Source organism: Lactuca virosa, chromosome 1 (assembly GCF_052849685.1).
Source record: "Lactuca virosa cultivar CGN04683 chromosome 1, Lactuca_virosa_CGN04683_v6, whole genome shotgun sequence".
Taxonomy (NCBI): domain Eukaryota; kingdom Viridiplantae; phylum Streptophyta; class Magnoliopsida; order Asterales; family Asteraceae; genus Lactuca; species Lactuca virosa.
In genome coordinates, this window is record NC_136426.1 from 213,523,879 (window position 1) to 213,540,206 (window position 16,328).

Here is a 16,328-nt window from a genome sequence, read left to right on the forward strand (position 1 = left end):
CTCGGCCGGGCCTAGACTGATTTGATTTGTTCAATTAGTCAGTCGTCATAAATCGGAAATCGGGAAACAACGAATGGACAGAAAGAATGATTATAATCCATGTCTCAGTCCATATGATATCTAGAATGGAGGAATATATGATCACTTATCTAATGGACGCGTCATTGATTTGTTCAGAGTTCGGCAACAGCTTTTAAGAGCTACGATTGCTGGTCAGGTTATGAAGGCGTACTTGCAATAATAGTTATTAGACTTATCCAAGTGGGAGACTGTTGGATTAGTGTCTAAGTCCATAACTATAATTGGTATATTCTTGACCCGACCCGGCATGGTCCATTTGTGTTGCATGGCATCATGCATTTGGATAGACTAAAATGAGAGAAATAACACTTAAGGTTTATTATTATATTATATGTTCTAATATATTAATAAGATTATTTAATTAGTATTGATCAAGAATTAATCTACAATTAATTAAGTGATCAAAAGAAGACTAATTAAATATATGGGTTGATTGTGTAAATCATCCATACTTATATAGTGGGCTAATGCTCCACGGATTATCAAGTTGGGCTAAAACCCATATGATGCTCCATGGAGCTCCATGGTGTATTTGAACCCATGGATCCAAGGAAATGGAAAGCCATGACAATTAGGGTTTACCCTAATTGTGTCACACTATATAAACATATCATTCTTGTCAAAATCTACTACTAAGTCTATGTGTGGAGGGCAAGCCGATTTCATGAAGTGATGATTTCTCTCTAAGTTATTCCAAGTGCATATGATGTTGTGTGAACCATTTGAGGTGTCACATTTGGGGCACTAGGCTCTTGAGCTCCATGGAATCAAGCACCAACAAAGAGGTATGTATTTCTACTAGTTTCTATATTACTTGTAATTCATAATATGCTAGTTAGGATAATACCTTGGAGAATTGATATTTACATGTATAATAGAGAAAACATAGATCCAAGCTATTTAGGGTTGCATGTACACCATAGGAGTGTTAGAATGCTCAAAACCTAACAGTTATAACACTTGGCATTCGATGAACCTTTAGACTTCGATTTGGAACATGATCTCCTTGTTTCCCCCTTTCCTCTCTTCTGTCCTTCCTCTCTCTGCAAATAAACCAGAACCAGACACCTCTTCTCCAAATGAAACTTTTCTTTTCAGTTCCTTGGATATCAGAGAGTCCTTCACATCATTCACAGTGATCATTTTCCTACCATAGAGCATGGTATCAATGAAAGTATCATATGAGTTAGGAAGAGAACATAAGAGAATGAGCGCGTGATCTTCATCTTTAATATTCACGTCAACACCTTGTAGATCCAAGATGATGCGATTGAAGTTATCCAGATGATCTTTCGCTTGGGTACTTTCAGAAATTCTGAGAGTGTATAGCCTTTGCTTCATATACAACTTGGTCGCCAGAGATTTGTTCTGGTACTTTTCACAAAGTTTATCCCATAGCCCAAAACCAGTTGTTTGGTCCATGACCTCCCTCAATACTTCATTGGTTAAGCTCAATAGAAGTACATTATGTGCCTTCATCAAAATGTCCACCTTCTTATCAACCGCCATGTCCTTCGGCAGTTTTGCCTTTCCTTCAAGTGCAGTCGCACATCCTTGTTGAACCAGAAGAGCCCTCATCTTCACCTTCCATAAAGTGAAGTCATTTGAACCATTAAACTTCTCCAAATCAAACTTGTGAGATGCCATCTTCAATCACAAGAATACAAACCGCAACTTTGATACCACTTGTTAGGAAGTAAAGCGGATAACTAGCAAAACTATAAGCACACAAGACACAATATTTACGTGGTTCGGTCAAGGTGACCTATGTCCATAGGCAGAAAGGGAGTATTCTTTTATTTTAGAGCTCTCAGACAGAGGTTACATGTACAATTACACATATATTCGCCTATCACTCTAAAAATTAACATACAAAATGACCTAGCATTCATCCCTATTTATACTTGAGGAATCAGACCTTAAACCCTAATGGGCCAAGCCCATTGGCTTATAGGCCCATGAAAGGTGTCACCTAATCACAATCTTCCATGCAACATCTTCTGGAATATTCATCCATGTCATACAACACATGAGCATCAACAACACACGTGATGGAGCACCTTGTGCCATAGTGGATCAACATGATGTATAAGTGGGGAATCATGAACACTAATGGCCCAACAACCATCATGGTGGCACAACATGGTGTAATCCTTGAGAAATACCAACTTCTGAGCATCCTTGAACGATCTTGAGCATCATAGAGCACTTCATATCATACTTGGCTCATCAAGGACCAAGATGGTCCAACTTGCACCATGATGGTGCAACAAGTGTATGGATGGTGCAACAAGTGTATGGATGGCGCAACAGGCTTCAAGTGTGGCACAAGAACATCAAGATTGGAGCAACAACACCACCTTGGTGCAACAGGAAGATACATGGCACAACAATGCCATGCATGGCACAAGAGTATACTCCATGGCTCAACAGAAATTCCTCATGGCGCAAGAGGGATCCTCATGGCGCAAGAGGGAGCATAATGGCGCAAAAAGGAATGCCCTTGGCGCAAAAACATCCGTCTAGGCCCATCCCTTTAACATATATCGCAATGAGGTTCCCTTGTTGCTCCATATTACTCCTAAGTGCTCCAAACCCCCTTCTGTACGATCCGTTCCTTTGACACTTGATCCGTTCCTTTGTCAGACGATCCATTCCTTTCTCAGATGATCTGTTCCTTTGTTAGATGCTACATGAACCCCAAGTGCTCCATTTAGTTTCAAGTGCTCCAAATACTCCATGAACATGATCCAAATGCTCGAGTCACATTTAACAGTCATGATAACAGAAAAAAAAAATCAATAAAAATTAAAAACTAAAAGTTGGGATTCTTTACTATATTATCGGGCATCCAACTTTCAGTCATAGGTAATGAGGGGGTAAACCACTAACACTGAGTGTGTTCAAGAATTAGAAGTTATTTATATCGCCTACGACTTCATCAAAACTATAGTAAATTCTCTCTTCTCTGTGGAATCGACCGATCAAATAATCATTAATTTCATCGATGTGTAGAGATTTCGTAATTCTTTTTGAATATTGAAGAATGCCAACTTTGTCTTTCCCGTCACGCAACAAAAGTTGGGGAATTCAAATTGAAATCGTTTTGCTCCACAATGAACACATGCATTTTGGACTTCTAATACATTATGTTCCATAGGGATACCATCATAAACAAAAGTATATGGATCCTCTTGGAGCATGTTGTCTCACATAGTTTTTCTTCTGATTTGTTCCTTCCGTCGTTCTTAATAATTTTTATTATGAATTTTCCTCATCTGTACAACTCTTACAACATCCTTAGCAGTTCCTTCATTGATATTCATTTGATTTGCAACAACATTCGGCATAACTGTCATAGATTGACTACTTCCTTGACAATTAGCTATTCTTCTCCATTTGTTTTCCTTTTACCGTGCATAAAATTGTTTATTGTAGTTTATTCATTTTTCTGGTACGAATATTATTTGACGAAATATGCAAAAATTAGTTTTTAGAATCATCCGTTTATAAAATATCCTAAGCTTTAAGAAACATAACCTACATAATATTGAAAAAGTTAATGTATATATAGATTAAAGAATCATACCACATTGTACCTCTTTCTTTCGTGTCTCATCTTCTGTCACTCATTGAACCTAAAAAGAATAACAAACTAAGATATATATATATATATATATATATATATATATATATATATATATATATATATATATATATATATATTAAAGAAATGAAAGTTAGGAACAGTACCTGACCAGGGTACTGTTTCTCGGGTTACCATAGGGGTTACGCCTTTTTATTCCCGATCCTTCTGCTCCCTTTATCTTCCTGGTTTCCACTCCATCGCTTTGACCAGATTCTCGATTCTTCTTTACCCTCTCATATTCTCTTGATTGTTCCTTTTGGGATAGTCACGTTTAGTCCACCACCATACTATCCTCGCCTTCTCTGCATCATAATTGTTTCCACCGCCTTTTCTCGGTCTACTATCATTAGAATTTGCGGGAAAACTCCATTATCTCCCCCAGAAGAAGATTTCCATCTCTCGCCTGATCATATACCCGATTCACCAAAGGCTACACCAGCGAAGCGGATAATAACGATGAATGAGGTGGCATATCTTGGAGACGGAGCTCCAATGGCGGAATAGGAGGAGGAAGCGATGGCGAAATTTGAAGTGGACGACATATCGATTGGGAGAGAGACGAATACCAATCCACCAGGGTCGGCCGCCACCTATCCCGCTGCCGCCTCAAGCTGATATCGGTCTTCTCGACCGAACGACCCGTGACACACCCACAAAAAATCAATCGTTGCCATACATGATCTCTTCCACACCTTCTTCAACTTTGTCGGTGGCTCACACTTTGCCGTCTCGGTTAACCATGGCGTTCTTCCTATTTTTTGTTCAAGGTACGATTTTCGATTTCTGCTATCGACCAAGTTATTCAATGGAAATTGTAATTTATTACCGAAACGAATCTTCTAATTGATGATGTTGGGCGGAAAAGGTCAACTGAGGCACCTATTTTGTCATTCTCAAAGCTTCTGAGAGGTTTGTTTATTACACATAATTGCCCCTTTTTCATGAATCCATGTGCATCCTCACTGATTTGGGATATCTCCTTCTATGTCTTCTATTTACACGAATTGCTTACTTCCCGCCCCTTAAGTAAACGTCGGGTCGTTGATTTCCCCTCGCCGGTCTCAAGGTTGGTCTTCGCTTGCGCTTCTCCTTAATTATATCAGTTATTGACGATATTCCATTACCAATTAAGGTGCTTCTCCAACCGTTTGATAAGCTCGTTCAAAACTAGGTATGCTATATTCATTATTTCCATTTGATTAGTCTTTCTCTAGTGAGATCGTCGGCCCTCACACCGCGACTGTCCAGCGCCAACACTGATGGTCTTCACGCTTTCTACAGAAAGGTATGTTTTTCAACTTATCAGAACTGTACTCGGTTTACATTCCTCTTAACTTCGACTGACCACAGTGTTCAGATGGTGGAACTGGTAGAAGTTCTTGGTTTATTTTTATTATTGCTACTTATCTGAATTTTTTTTGTCAAAGTTAATTTGTTAAGGATTATTATGATATTGATCTTTTGTGTTAAGAAGGTTTTGTGATCTTAATACGAACTTTATTTTATGTTAGGGTTACGGTTACGGTTTATACAGCTTATATGTGAAAGATACATTTAGGGCATAAATACCCTTGTGGTGGTTCTTTATAAAAGAAACGTTTGAACTTTAGAAATAATGAAAGAAACCACTGGGCTTGAAAAAATGAAATAAACTAGTGATCTTGTGTGTTAGAATGTATTTGCATTTGCTATTACAAATAATGAAATAAACCAATGTTGCGACAGGAGAAATTTGGTGGTCGTCGTGATGGTTATTAGTAAGTATCTAATTTTCCATTCATTATGTATATCAAATGTCTAAATAGCCCTTTATTAACTATGACAATAACCATATTTACTGACCTATTTGAATGATGTTTCAACATTCATGGTCAATATGCCATCATTATGTTTGATGTAACTGCAAGGTTGACTTACAAGAATGTTCCCACATGGCATCGTGATCTTTGCCGGTTAGTTTTGTGATATATTTTTTTTAGTCATGAATCTTTATTGTTTCTTGATGTATTATTATATGGGTTTTTATAGTGTATGTGAGAACATCCCAATTGTGCTATGTGGAAACAAAGTTGATGTGAAGAATCATCAAGTGAAAGCAAAACAAGTTACTTTTCATAGAAAGAAGAACTTACAGTATTATGAAATCTCAGCCAAGAGCAATTACAACTTTGAGAAGCCTTTCCTTTATCTTGCTAGGAAACTTGTTGGGTAATGCACACACTCATTTGCTACTTTGAATCTGTCTGACTACATTAAGTCAAAAGTGTTGCATGTGTTGATATGATCTTAATTTTTTTTTTTGTATTTTAGGGACCCCAACTTGCATTTTGTTGAGTCTCCTGCCCTTGCTTCACCAGAAGTAGAAATTGACATTGCTTCTCAACAACAGTAACACTTAGTTTATTTTTTTGTTTATTAAGTTCTTTATGTATAAGTTTTGTTTGGAGTGGAGTGAGTGATGAATGATATGTTTTGAATGTTGGTTTTTGCAGGCATGAGGCAGAACTTGTTGTACCTGCAAGCAAGCCACTTTCGGATGATGATGATGATGCTTTTGAATACAGAGAGTCTATAAAATTCGAATGCTTTTGTTGAATTTAAAAAGGGTTTTGTGTTGTGGATTTTTGGATTATTGAGTATTATGATATGATGATATCATGATGTCTGAATGGTTTAAACAACTTTTGGTAGGAGATGATTTGTTTGGATTCTTCAAACGATGGCAGCGGTGGAACCCCAAACACGGATTCATCTGCTAAGAATAACAGAGCAAGGCCAGCGGGTTCTCGGAAGAGGCAATTGGATGCTTTAGGTAATCGGTCTTATCTAATTTAATGTGGTTTCTGTTGAATTTCATGTTGATCATCTATAAAGAAGCATCTGGATGCTTTAGGCTATGTTTAAGTTCATATTTTGTTGGATATTACAGGTGCACTTGGTGTTGGGTTTACGCCTCATGTCATTATTGTTAAAGCAGAAGAGGTAATTATCCTGGTTCTTCACATATGGAAATAAAAAATCTTGGTTTGAAATTAATATCACTATATAGCATGTGTCTTTATTTATTTCAATTTAAAAAATACAGTGGAATTCCCCATAAAAGAATACCTTCAATAATATGCAATTAATAGGTAAGTGGAGGTGTACCTAATGTGGGCTCTTACATTATTTCCTCTATATTAAAGATACTCAAATTGTGTTGATTTTTTTTTTATTATGTTGACATTAATTAACAGGATATAGCCTCAACAATTATGACATTTTCAAAACAAGGGCCCCGCACTGTTTGTATTCTTTCTTCCAATGGTGCCATTGGTAATGTCACTCCTCGCCAGCCTGCAACCTCTGGTGGCACTGTAAGTTATGAGGTTGCTTAATATTTTATTATTTTTCCTTTTTTAATTTAATAGACTTTTTCCATAATTAAAGTTTTCATATATATTTCAGGCTAGATTTGAGATAATATCTTTATCAGGTTCCTTGTTACACTACATTTTCAATGTTTTTAAGTAAGAGTTTTTTTTTAATATCAATATTGATGTGTATGTGTTTATTACTACCATGATTTACCGTTGCATTTCTTATTTTGTGCTTTATTGTATGCTAAGAAAGTTCATGGTGGTATTGAACTATTGATGTTGTTTTTCTAGCCAATCACGACAGGTTTGTTTCATCCGATTCATGGCAAATTATAGAGAATAGCAACGTACTTTACTATGGATACCATTCAGGTAGTGTACTTCAGATAATAGTAATGTATGAAACACATGAACATACACGCAAAACTAACACTTTCCGCCCCGTGCAACGCGCGGGAAACCTTTCTAGTAATACTATTAATCATACTAAAATTTTCTAGTAGATAGTTAAGTGACTTTTATGCTTACACAGAACTAAAGTAAAATAAAACTTCATTTTGGACTTTAATCCATTTATCATCATTGGTTATCATATCTATCTATTTTATAACAAAAGTTGATGGTTATAATTCTTTTTATCATTATAAATGTAGGCGCAAGCATGTATTTTTTGGATTAATATCTATTTGTTATTGTTGACGTTTATTTAGACTTTTGGACTTAAAGTTAATCGATTAACTTTTCATCACCCAAACTGGTGGAGTGATTATATGATTTTGGTTTATTATATTGTTCATTCATTAGTTTTGGTTTAAATATTATAAATAAATTATTTAGGAACTTTGTTATTCTTTTTATTAGAAAAAACAACATTAGATACAACCAAAACAAAATCACAAAGATAACATTAATAAATCAATTCGAGTACAACATACTGAAAAATTAAATACATATATAAACATCCACTCAAAAAAGTCTCACTAAATCAAGTCGAGCACAAGATACTTAAAAACTTATACATATATAAAACGTCCACTACAAAAAGTCTCACATTAATAACTCAATCGACTACACCCTATGACATAAAAACTTATCCATAAATATAGCATTCATCACCAAACGTCTCACAAAACATTAAAGATGTTACGATGCATAATCCTAATGTTATCTGCTTGCATTTCCGGTTCGAACTCAATGTTTGTTAATGGTTGTGCTATAAGTACCCTCCTTAATTACATTTACCCCCTAAAATCAATCAAATCAAAATTTTGACATGTGATTTAACATCATTTTTCTTCTCTTTTTTGTCTTTTGTTGTTTTTTTCCTATTTTGTTTTTTTTTTGTGTTTTAAATTCTTTTTTTAATTTATATTATTATTATTATTATTATATTTTATTATTATTATTATTATTATTATTATTATTATTATTATTATTTTAATAATATTATTATTATTGTTATAAATTTCGCACAAAATTTTAACATTCGGACGAAGTTATAAATTTGAACGGCTATATAAAATCAGTTTTTAAATATTTTTTATTTTTTAATATTAATATTACTACTGTTATTATTATTATAAATTTTGAATAACATTTTAGAAGTCGGACATTATAAATTCGAACAGCTATATAAAATCGGAAACATTGTATAGTGTTCGACAAAATATTTTCAATCCGTATAACGTTCCACGCAAGATTAATATCCGTAATTAATAGGGACAAACTTTGCTTTTGTTCCGATTTTATATAGCCGTACGAATAATAATGTCCGATTTATAAAATGTTGTTCGAAATTTATAATAATAATAACAATAATAATAATATTAATATTAAAATATAAAAAATATTCAAAAATCGATTTTATATAGCCGTTCAAATTTATAATATCTTCCAAATGTTAAAAAATTTTGCGAAATTTATACCAATAATAATAATATTAAAATATAATAATAATAATTATAATTATAATAATAATAATAATAATAATAAATTAAAAAAGAATTAAAAACAACAAAAAAAACAAAATAGGAAAAAAAAAAACTTAAAAGACAAAAAATTAAATGAGGGGGTGTAATTGGAAATGAAGGGGATACGTATAGAAAACCCAGTTTGTTAATTCGGTTGAAATCATCACTGAAAATAAAATAATATGATTATTATATTGCATCCAATATACATAGCTATGATAACCTACTTTAAAGTATTGATATAAAAAAGTATAAAATATGAATAAAACCATAACACAAATAAGATACTTCAAAAGAAATTACAGATTTTGTAAAGATATATGGGAGTTGTTGAGTATGTGTGTTGAAGAGAAATGAAGAAGTGGAGGGGTTGATAGGGGCAATGAAGAGGACTCTATGGAAATGGAAGGGACGATAAATGAACAATTAAGAGGACTCAATGGAGGGCTTGCTTCCATATATTAGTTATTTTTGATAGCCTTTTGACTACTTTTAGATTTTTCAGTATTCTAGTTTCCATCTTTAGCTTCCAAAACGATGATGTTTCATAAATTGTCATCTCTGTTGACTTCTTTTAAATTTTTGGTCTCAAGATTTCCATCTTGATCTTCCAGCGTTCCATCTATTGCAATGTAGTAAAAAGGAGAAATGAAAATAAGATTTCCAACAGCTTTCTAGTCTAATCAGTTAAATAGAAGATATCCACCTGTTATAGTGTTTGTAGTGGGGAATAACATCACATTTTCTCTTTTTTTTTCATAAAGCTTGTTGTTACATTTAACCTTCTTTTGAATAGTGTCCTACACTTTTTCATAGGCTTTGACCTCAAGTAACCATCACACATGTTACTGACAATTATGCCCGACAACTATGTTGTTGCATGAAGACAAATAAAAAAATAAAAAATTGACATGGTCAAAGATTCCTTTCCTTAATCTTTTATCCATGGTGTATTTCACTACACCTTTTAGAGCATACGGTATTGGCAATGAGAAGTTAAGTTATGGTTGAAGTGGCACCTAATAACATGGTGAACACCCCCCCCCCCCTCCTTTCTCGTTAAGGATATGATATTATATATTTCGTTGTGACGAAGACAAGATGAAATGAGACGTTTAATTAGGTTTTGCATTTATCAACCAATCATATCATTTTCTTTTTTATCTCTCTACCTCTTAACATTTTTTAACTATGTTCTAACATGAGGAACAACATTTCCCTTGGGTGTTACGGTTGAAATGACATTTGAATTGGATGTTATTAGGTGACCATACCTAATACTCTTAGATTGTAGATAAGTGTGCATGGTCAATAATATTTTATTATCAAGTGAAAATATAAAACTAAAAAATATGTTATTTTGAATTAAAGGTTACTAAAACTATATATATTTCACTTACAATTTTATAGTTATTTGTAAAATATTTAATCATTTATAGTAATAAATTACCAAGAACAGAGCATGGTGATGTTCTATGCTTCCATCGCCAATTTTAAAAATAAATTTCATTAACCTCTTGTACAGATCAAAACACATACATTTAACACAAGATATAACAAATTTTATATGCTTCTTTTAACAATTTTTTGTGGTAAAATAGCACACATGATGAAAAAATTATAAACTCCAAACATTTACATCACAACATCAACGAATTTGCTGAAAAAATTATGAAACTAATGTTGAAGTGAATTTCACAATCTAACTTATTTAGTGTTGGTGATTTGTTATCATCAATGTTATTTAAGTGTAATAGGATTACTTTGTTGACTAAAAATGATCTTGATAAATATTAAAAAAGTAAGGAAAGTGTGGAGTACACACTTGTTTAAGTTTGATCAAGTATCAAAGTATACTGTCATTTAGGGGCGAAACCCTGGGAGCGGGGTCCAAGAGGCGGCAGCGCCCCTGGGAGCGGGGTCCAAGAGGCGGCAGCGCCCCTGGGAGCGGGGTCCAAGGGGCGGCAGCCCCTGGCTGGGGTCGAGCTGTATTAAAAATGCATCAGAAAATCCAAATTTTGAATATTTGACCCGGTTTTGACTTTGCATTAATCCTTATACAAAACCCGGATTTATAACAGTTTTTACTGTTGAGAAAAACTTTTATATGACAGTTTTGACAGTTTTTCAGAAAAGGAAGGTTTATAACCAATTTTAGTCACTTTTCTGGTACTCACGAAATTACACCATCTCATTCTCTCTTTCTTTTCTCTCTGATTTTATCTGAGTCTTATCCAATTGAGGATTTGGGAGTACCACCCAAATACTTCGATTTGAAAGTGATTATCACGATTCTCATATTTCCAAGTGCCACTAAACCATATTTCTAACAAATATCGAAGTTCTCTGTGATCATGGCAAGTGGTGATTCTGTGAAGGAAATGACAAGTAAGTTTGAAAAACTGAACAAGTTTGAAGGGCAAGATTTTCGTAGATGGCAGAAGAAGATGAAGTTTCTCCTTACCACTCTGAAAGTGGTGTATGTTCTGAGTACACCCATGCCAGTCTGACCAGAATCTGTTGAAGATGAACCTTTGGAGGCAACAAGAAGAAGATCAAAGTGGGAAAATGACGATTACAAATGTCGTGGTCATATTCTCAATGGTATGCCTGACTCTCTTTTTGATATCTATCAAAATTTCGAATCTGCAAAAGAACTGTGGGATTCTCTTGAATCCAAGTACATGGCTAAAGATGCTTCTAGTAAGAAGTTTCTTATTAGTAACTTTATGGGTTACAAGATGATTGACTCCAGGCCTATTATGGAACAATTCCATGAAATGTTAAGGATTTTGGGACAGTTTACTCAACACAATCTGAAAATGGATGAAGCCATTTCTGTGCTTGTGATCATTGACAAACTGCCCCCTTCCTGGAAGGATTTTAAACACAATCTGAAACATAACAAATAGGAATTGAATTTGACTCAACTTGGAAGCCATTTAAGGATTGAAGAGTCCATAAGGACTCAAGAACTTGATAACAATCCAAAAGGCAAGAACCAAGTTGGTTCCTCTTCTGTGAACATGGTGGAAGGAGAAAGTTCAAAGAATCCCAAGTAGTCTAATGGGAAAAGGAAGTTTAAAGGAAAGGATGACAAGTCTTCCAACAAGAAGGCTAAGTTGGTTTGTTGGAATTGTAACAAACCGGGTCACTTCAAGAAAGATTGTCGTCTTCGCAAAGTGAATAAGGATGGTGCTGGACCAAGTGGATCCAAGGATCCAGAAAAGCAACAAGGTCAGATTTCTGTTTCATTGCTGAATTCTAAATATATTCGGAATTATATTTCTGTGATTTCTGAAGCATTTTATGTGCAGGATGATAAAGTTGCATGGTGGGTTGATTCGGGAGCAACAAGTCATGTTTGCAAAGATCTATATTGGTTCAAGGACTTTCAACCAATTGAAGATGGATCTGTTGTGAAGATGGGAAATGTTACAACCGAACCAATCAAGGGCATAGGATTTGTTTTACTTACTTTTACTTCTGGGAAATGTTTGTGTTTAAATAATTGTGGTTACAAACAAGTGTTAGAAAGTGACAAGTATATCTTGTCAAGACATGGTTCTTTTATAGGATTTGGCTATATATGTAATGGAATGATTAGGCTTAATATTAATTATCCTTCTAGTGATAATTCTGTTTGCATGGCTTCTAGTAGTACTAACAATAATTTTCATAAATCTGAATTATGGCATGCTAGACTAGGACACATTCATTACAAGAGATTAAAAGACATGTCTAAAATGAGTTTAATTCATGCTTTTGATATGCAAAATAATGAAAAATGTAAAACATGCATGCTAACTAAAATCACTAGACAACCTTTCAAAGATGTTGTTAGGGAAAGCAAGGTGTTGGATCTTATACATAGTGATTTATGTGATTTCCATGCAACACCTTCCCTTGGAAACAAGAAGTATGTTATTACTTTTATTAACGATGCATCTAGATATTGTTATATCTATTTGATACATTCTAAGGATGAAACACTTGATAAATTAAAAATTTATAAACAACAAGTTGAGCTTCATAAAAATGAATTAATAAAAGTATTGCGTACTGATAGAGGTGGTGAGTATTATGATCCAGTTTATTTTGAATCAACTGGAATAATACATCAAACCACAACTCCATATACACCACAACAAAATGGTGTAGCTGAAAGGAAGAATAGGACTTTGAAAGAAATGGTTAATTCCATGTTGTCATATTCTGGTTTAAGTGAAGGGTTTTGGGGTGAGGCAATGTTAACTGCATGTTACATCTTGAATAGAACTCCAAATAAAAGGAGTAAGAATACTCCTTATGAACTTTGGTATAAAAAGGTACCAAATTTGAGTTATCTCAAAGTTTGGGGTTGTAGAGCAGTTGTAAGGCTCACTGAACCCAAAAGGAAAACATTAGGTGAGAGAGGTATAGATTGTATCTTTATTTGATATGCTGAGCATTCCAAAACATATAGATTCTATGTTTTAGAATCTAATGACTCTGTGTCTGTAAACACAGTGATAGAGTCAAGAGATGCTATCTTTGATGAAGAAAGATTTATATCTATACCTAGACCAAGGGACATGATTCATCAATCTTACAGCAAGAGTACTACTCAAGCTAAAGATGTTTCTGGTGGTGCAAGTTCTGTACCTGAACCTAGGAAAAGCACCAGAGCTAGAAAAGCTAAGTCTTTCGGATCTGATTTTCAACTATATTTAGTTGATGGAACAAGGAATGAGACTATTTCTCAACATCAATATTGTTTTAATATTGAAGAGGATCCAAAGACTTTCAGTGAAGCTATGGCTTCTAGGGATGTTCATTTCTGGAAAGAGGCAATTCATGATGAGATTGATTCTATCATGCATAACAATACTAGGATATTGGCTGATTTACTTCCTGGTTGCAAGGCATTAGGATGTAAATGGATCCTCAAAAGAAAAATGAAGGTGGATGGCACAATTGATAAGTATAAAGCCAGATTGGTTATCCAAGGCTTTAGACAAAAGGAAGGCATTGATTTCTTTGATACTTATGCTCCTGTTGCCAGAATTTCTACTATTAGATTATTATTAGCTCTTGCAGCTATACATAATCTTGTGATTCACCAAATGGATGTGAAAACTGCATTCTTGAATGGTGAATTGGATGAGGAAATATACATGAAACAACCTGAAGGGTTTGTGATGCCTGGAAATGAACACAAAGTGTGCAAGTTGAAGAAATCATTATATGGTTTGAAACAAGCACCAAAACAATGGCATCAAAAGTTTGATGATGTTGTCTTGTCTAATGGTTTTGCATTAAACCAAGCTGACAAGTGTGTATATAGCAAATTTGATACTTGTGGTAAAGGAGTCATGATTTGCTTATATGTAGATGATATGTTGATTTTTGGTACTGATTTAGAAGAAGTTGATAAAACCAAAAAATTCTTATCATCTAGTTTTGATATGAAAGACATAGGGGAGGCTGAGGTAATTCTTGGTATAAGAATTAGAAAAGGAAACAATGGGATTTCAATTTCTTAATCTCATTATATTGAGAAGATATTGAAAAAGTTTAACTTTGAGAAGTGTTCTCCTGTTAGCACTCCTATAGATCCTTGTCTTAAGCTTCTACCAAATAAAGGATCTCCAGTGTCTCAACTAGAATACTCAAGGGCTATTGGTTGTCTAATGTATGCCATGATTAGTACTAGGCCTGATATATCATATGATGTGGGAAGGCTTAGTAGATATACTAGTAATCCTAGTTCACATCATTGGCAAGCTGTGAGTAGAGTATTCAAGTACTTGAAAGGGACCATGAATTATGGTTTAACTTATAGTGGATATCCTTCTGTTTTGGAAGGTTATTCAGATGCCAGCTGGATTAACAATTTAGAGGATCACTCCTCTACAAGTGGTTGGGTGTTTCGTCTTGGAGGAGGTGCCATTTCTTGGGCATCTAAGAAACAGACTTGTATTACTAACTCAACCATAGAGTCTGAGTTTGTTGCATTGTCTGCTGCTGGTAAAGAAGCTGAATGGCTAAGGAATTTGATTTATGAAATTCCATTATGGCCTAAACCGATATCTACCATTTCTATTAGATGTGATAGTGCTGTTACCTTGGCTAAGGCTTATAGTCAAGTGTACAATGGGAAATCTAGACATTTAGGTGTTAGACATAGCATGATTCGTGAGCTCATCATGACTGGTGTGATATCTGTGGAGTTTGTAAGAACTCAATTTAATTTAGCCGATCATCTAACAAGAGGCTTAGCAAGAGATCTTGTGCACAAGGTGGCTGTAGGGATGGGTTTAAAGTTCACTTAAAATCGTTTATATTGAGATGCCCAATTCCCATCTAATGTAATATTAGATGTTGAATTCAATGTGGAAAGCTTGATATTTGAAGATTGGAACACATTATTATCATCATCCCAAGGTATGTGTTCAGTACTGAAAGTTAAGGAGGTTGAATTTATATTCTTAATAGTTCTTTTGAAAACTTGCATTTGCAGGTGCAAGAATAAAAGAACTACCTATATAAGCATGCAGTTTAGCTGCTTCAAGAAGTTAGGACTTGGCTTTGATATGCTTATTGAAGGATGCGACACAAGCTAGTAAAATATAGTGTCAAGTTAGAACTTATGAGTGTTGTGTGTATTATCTTCATGTATTCACTATGGATAGAAAGGGTTCAATCCTTAGTGATACCCTGATATTTGAATATTTGGATTATATAATATACTAATATGGAATTCAATCGTCACGACATTTCATTTATGCATCAGTTTTGTTGGTGTTATGTTTCATTTTAAGTTAATCAAGATTACACTTAAATGGGGGAGGTTTGTTGGTGATTTGTTATCATCAATGTTATTTAAGTGTAATAGGATTACTTTGTTGACTAAAAATGATCTTGATAAATATTAAACAAGGAAGGTGTGGAGTACACACTTGTTTAAGTTTGATCAAGTATCAAAGTATATTGTCATTTAGGGGCGAAGCCCCTGAACGAACGGGGGTCCGGGGGCAGCGCCCCTGGGAGCGGGGTCCAAGGGGCGGCAGCCCCTGGCGGGGTCCAAGGGGCAGAGCCCCTAGCTGGGGTCGAGCTGCATCAGAAAATATTTGGGTTATATTGTTGTCTTAAAAATGCATCAGAAAATCCAAATTTTGAATATTTGACTCGGTTTTGGCTTTGCATTAATCCTTATACAAAACCCGGATTTATAACAGTTTTTACTGTTGAGAAAAACTGTTATATGACAGTTTTGACAGTTTTTCA

The 16,328-nt window shown here is 34.5% G+C and overlaps 1 protein-coding gene across 1 annotated transcript; it reads left to right on the top strand.

Moving 5' to 3' along the window:
- The first annotated feature begins 4,190 nt into the window (after positions 1–4,190).
- On the top strand, positions 4,191–6,325 carry LOC145127190 (GTP-binding nuclear protein Ran1B-like). The gene is made up of 7 exons (XM_079062426.1): positions 4,191–4,497; positions 4,945–5,015; positions 5,456–5,486; positions 5,592–5,682; positions 5,759–5,938; positions 6,041–6,118; positions 6,223–6,325. Exons 1-7 carry the CDS (start codon positions 4,191–4,193, stop codon positions 6,323–6,325), a joined length of 861 nt encoding a protein of 286 aa, XP_078918552.1.
- The last annotated feature ends 10,003 nt before the right edge of the window (positions 6,326–16,328 follow it).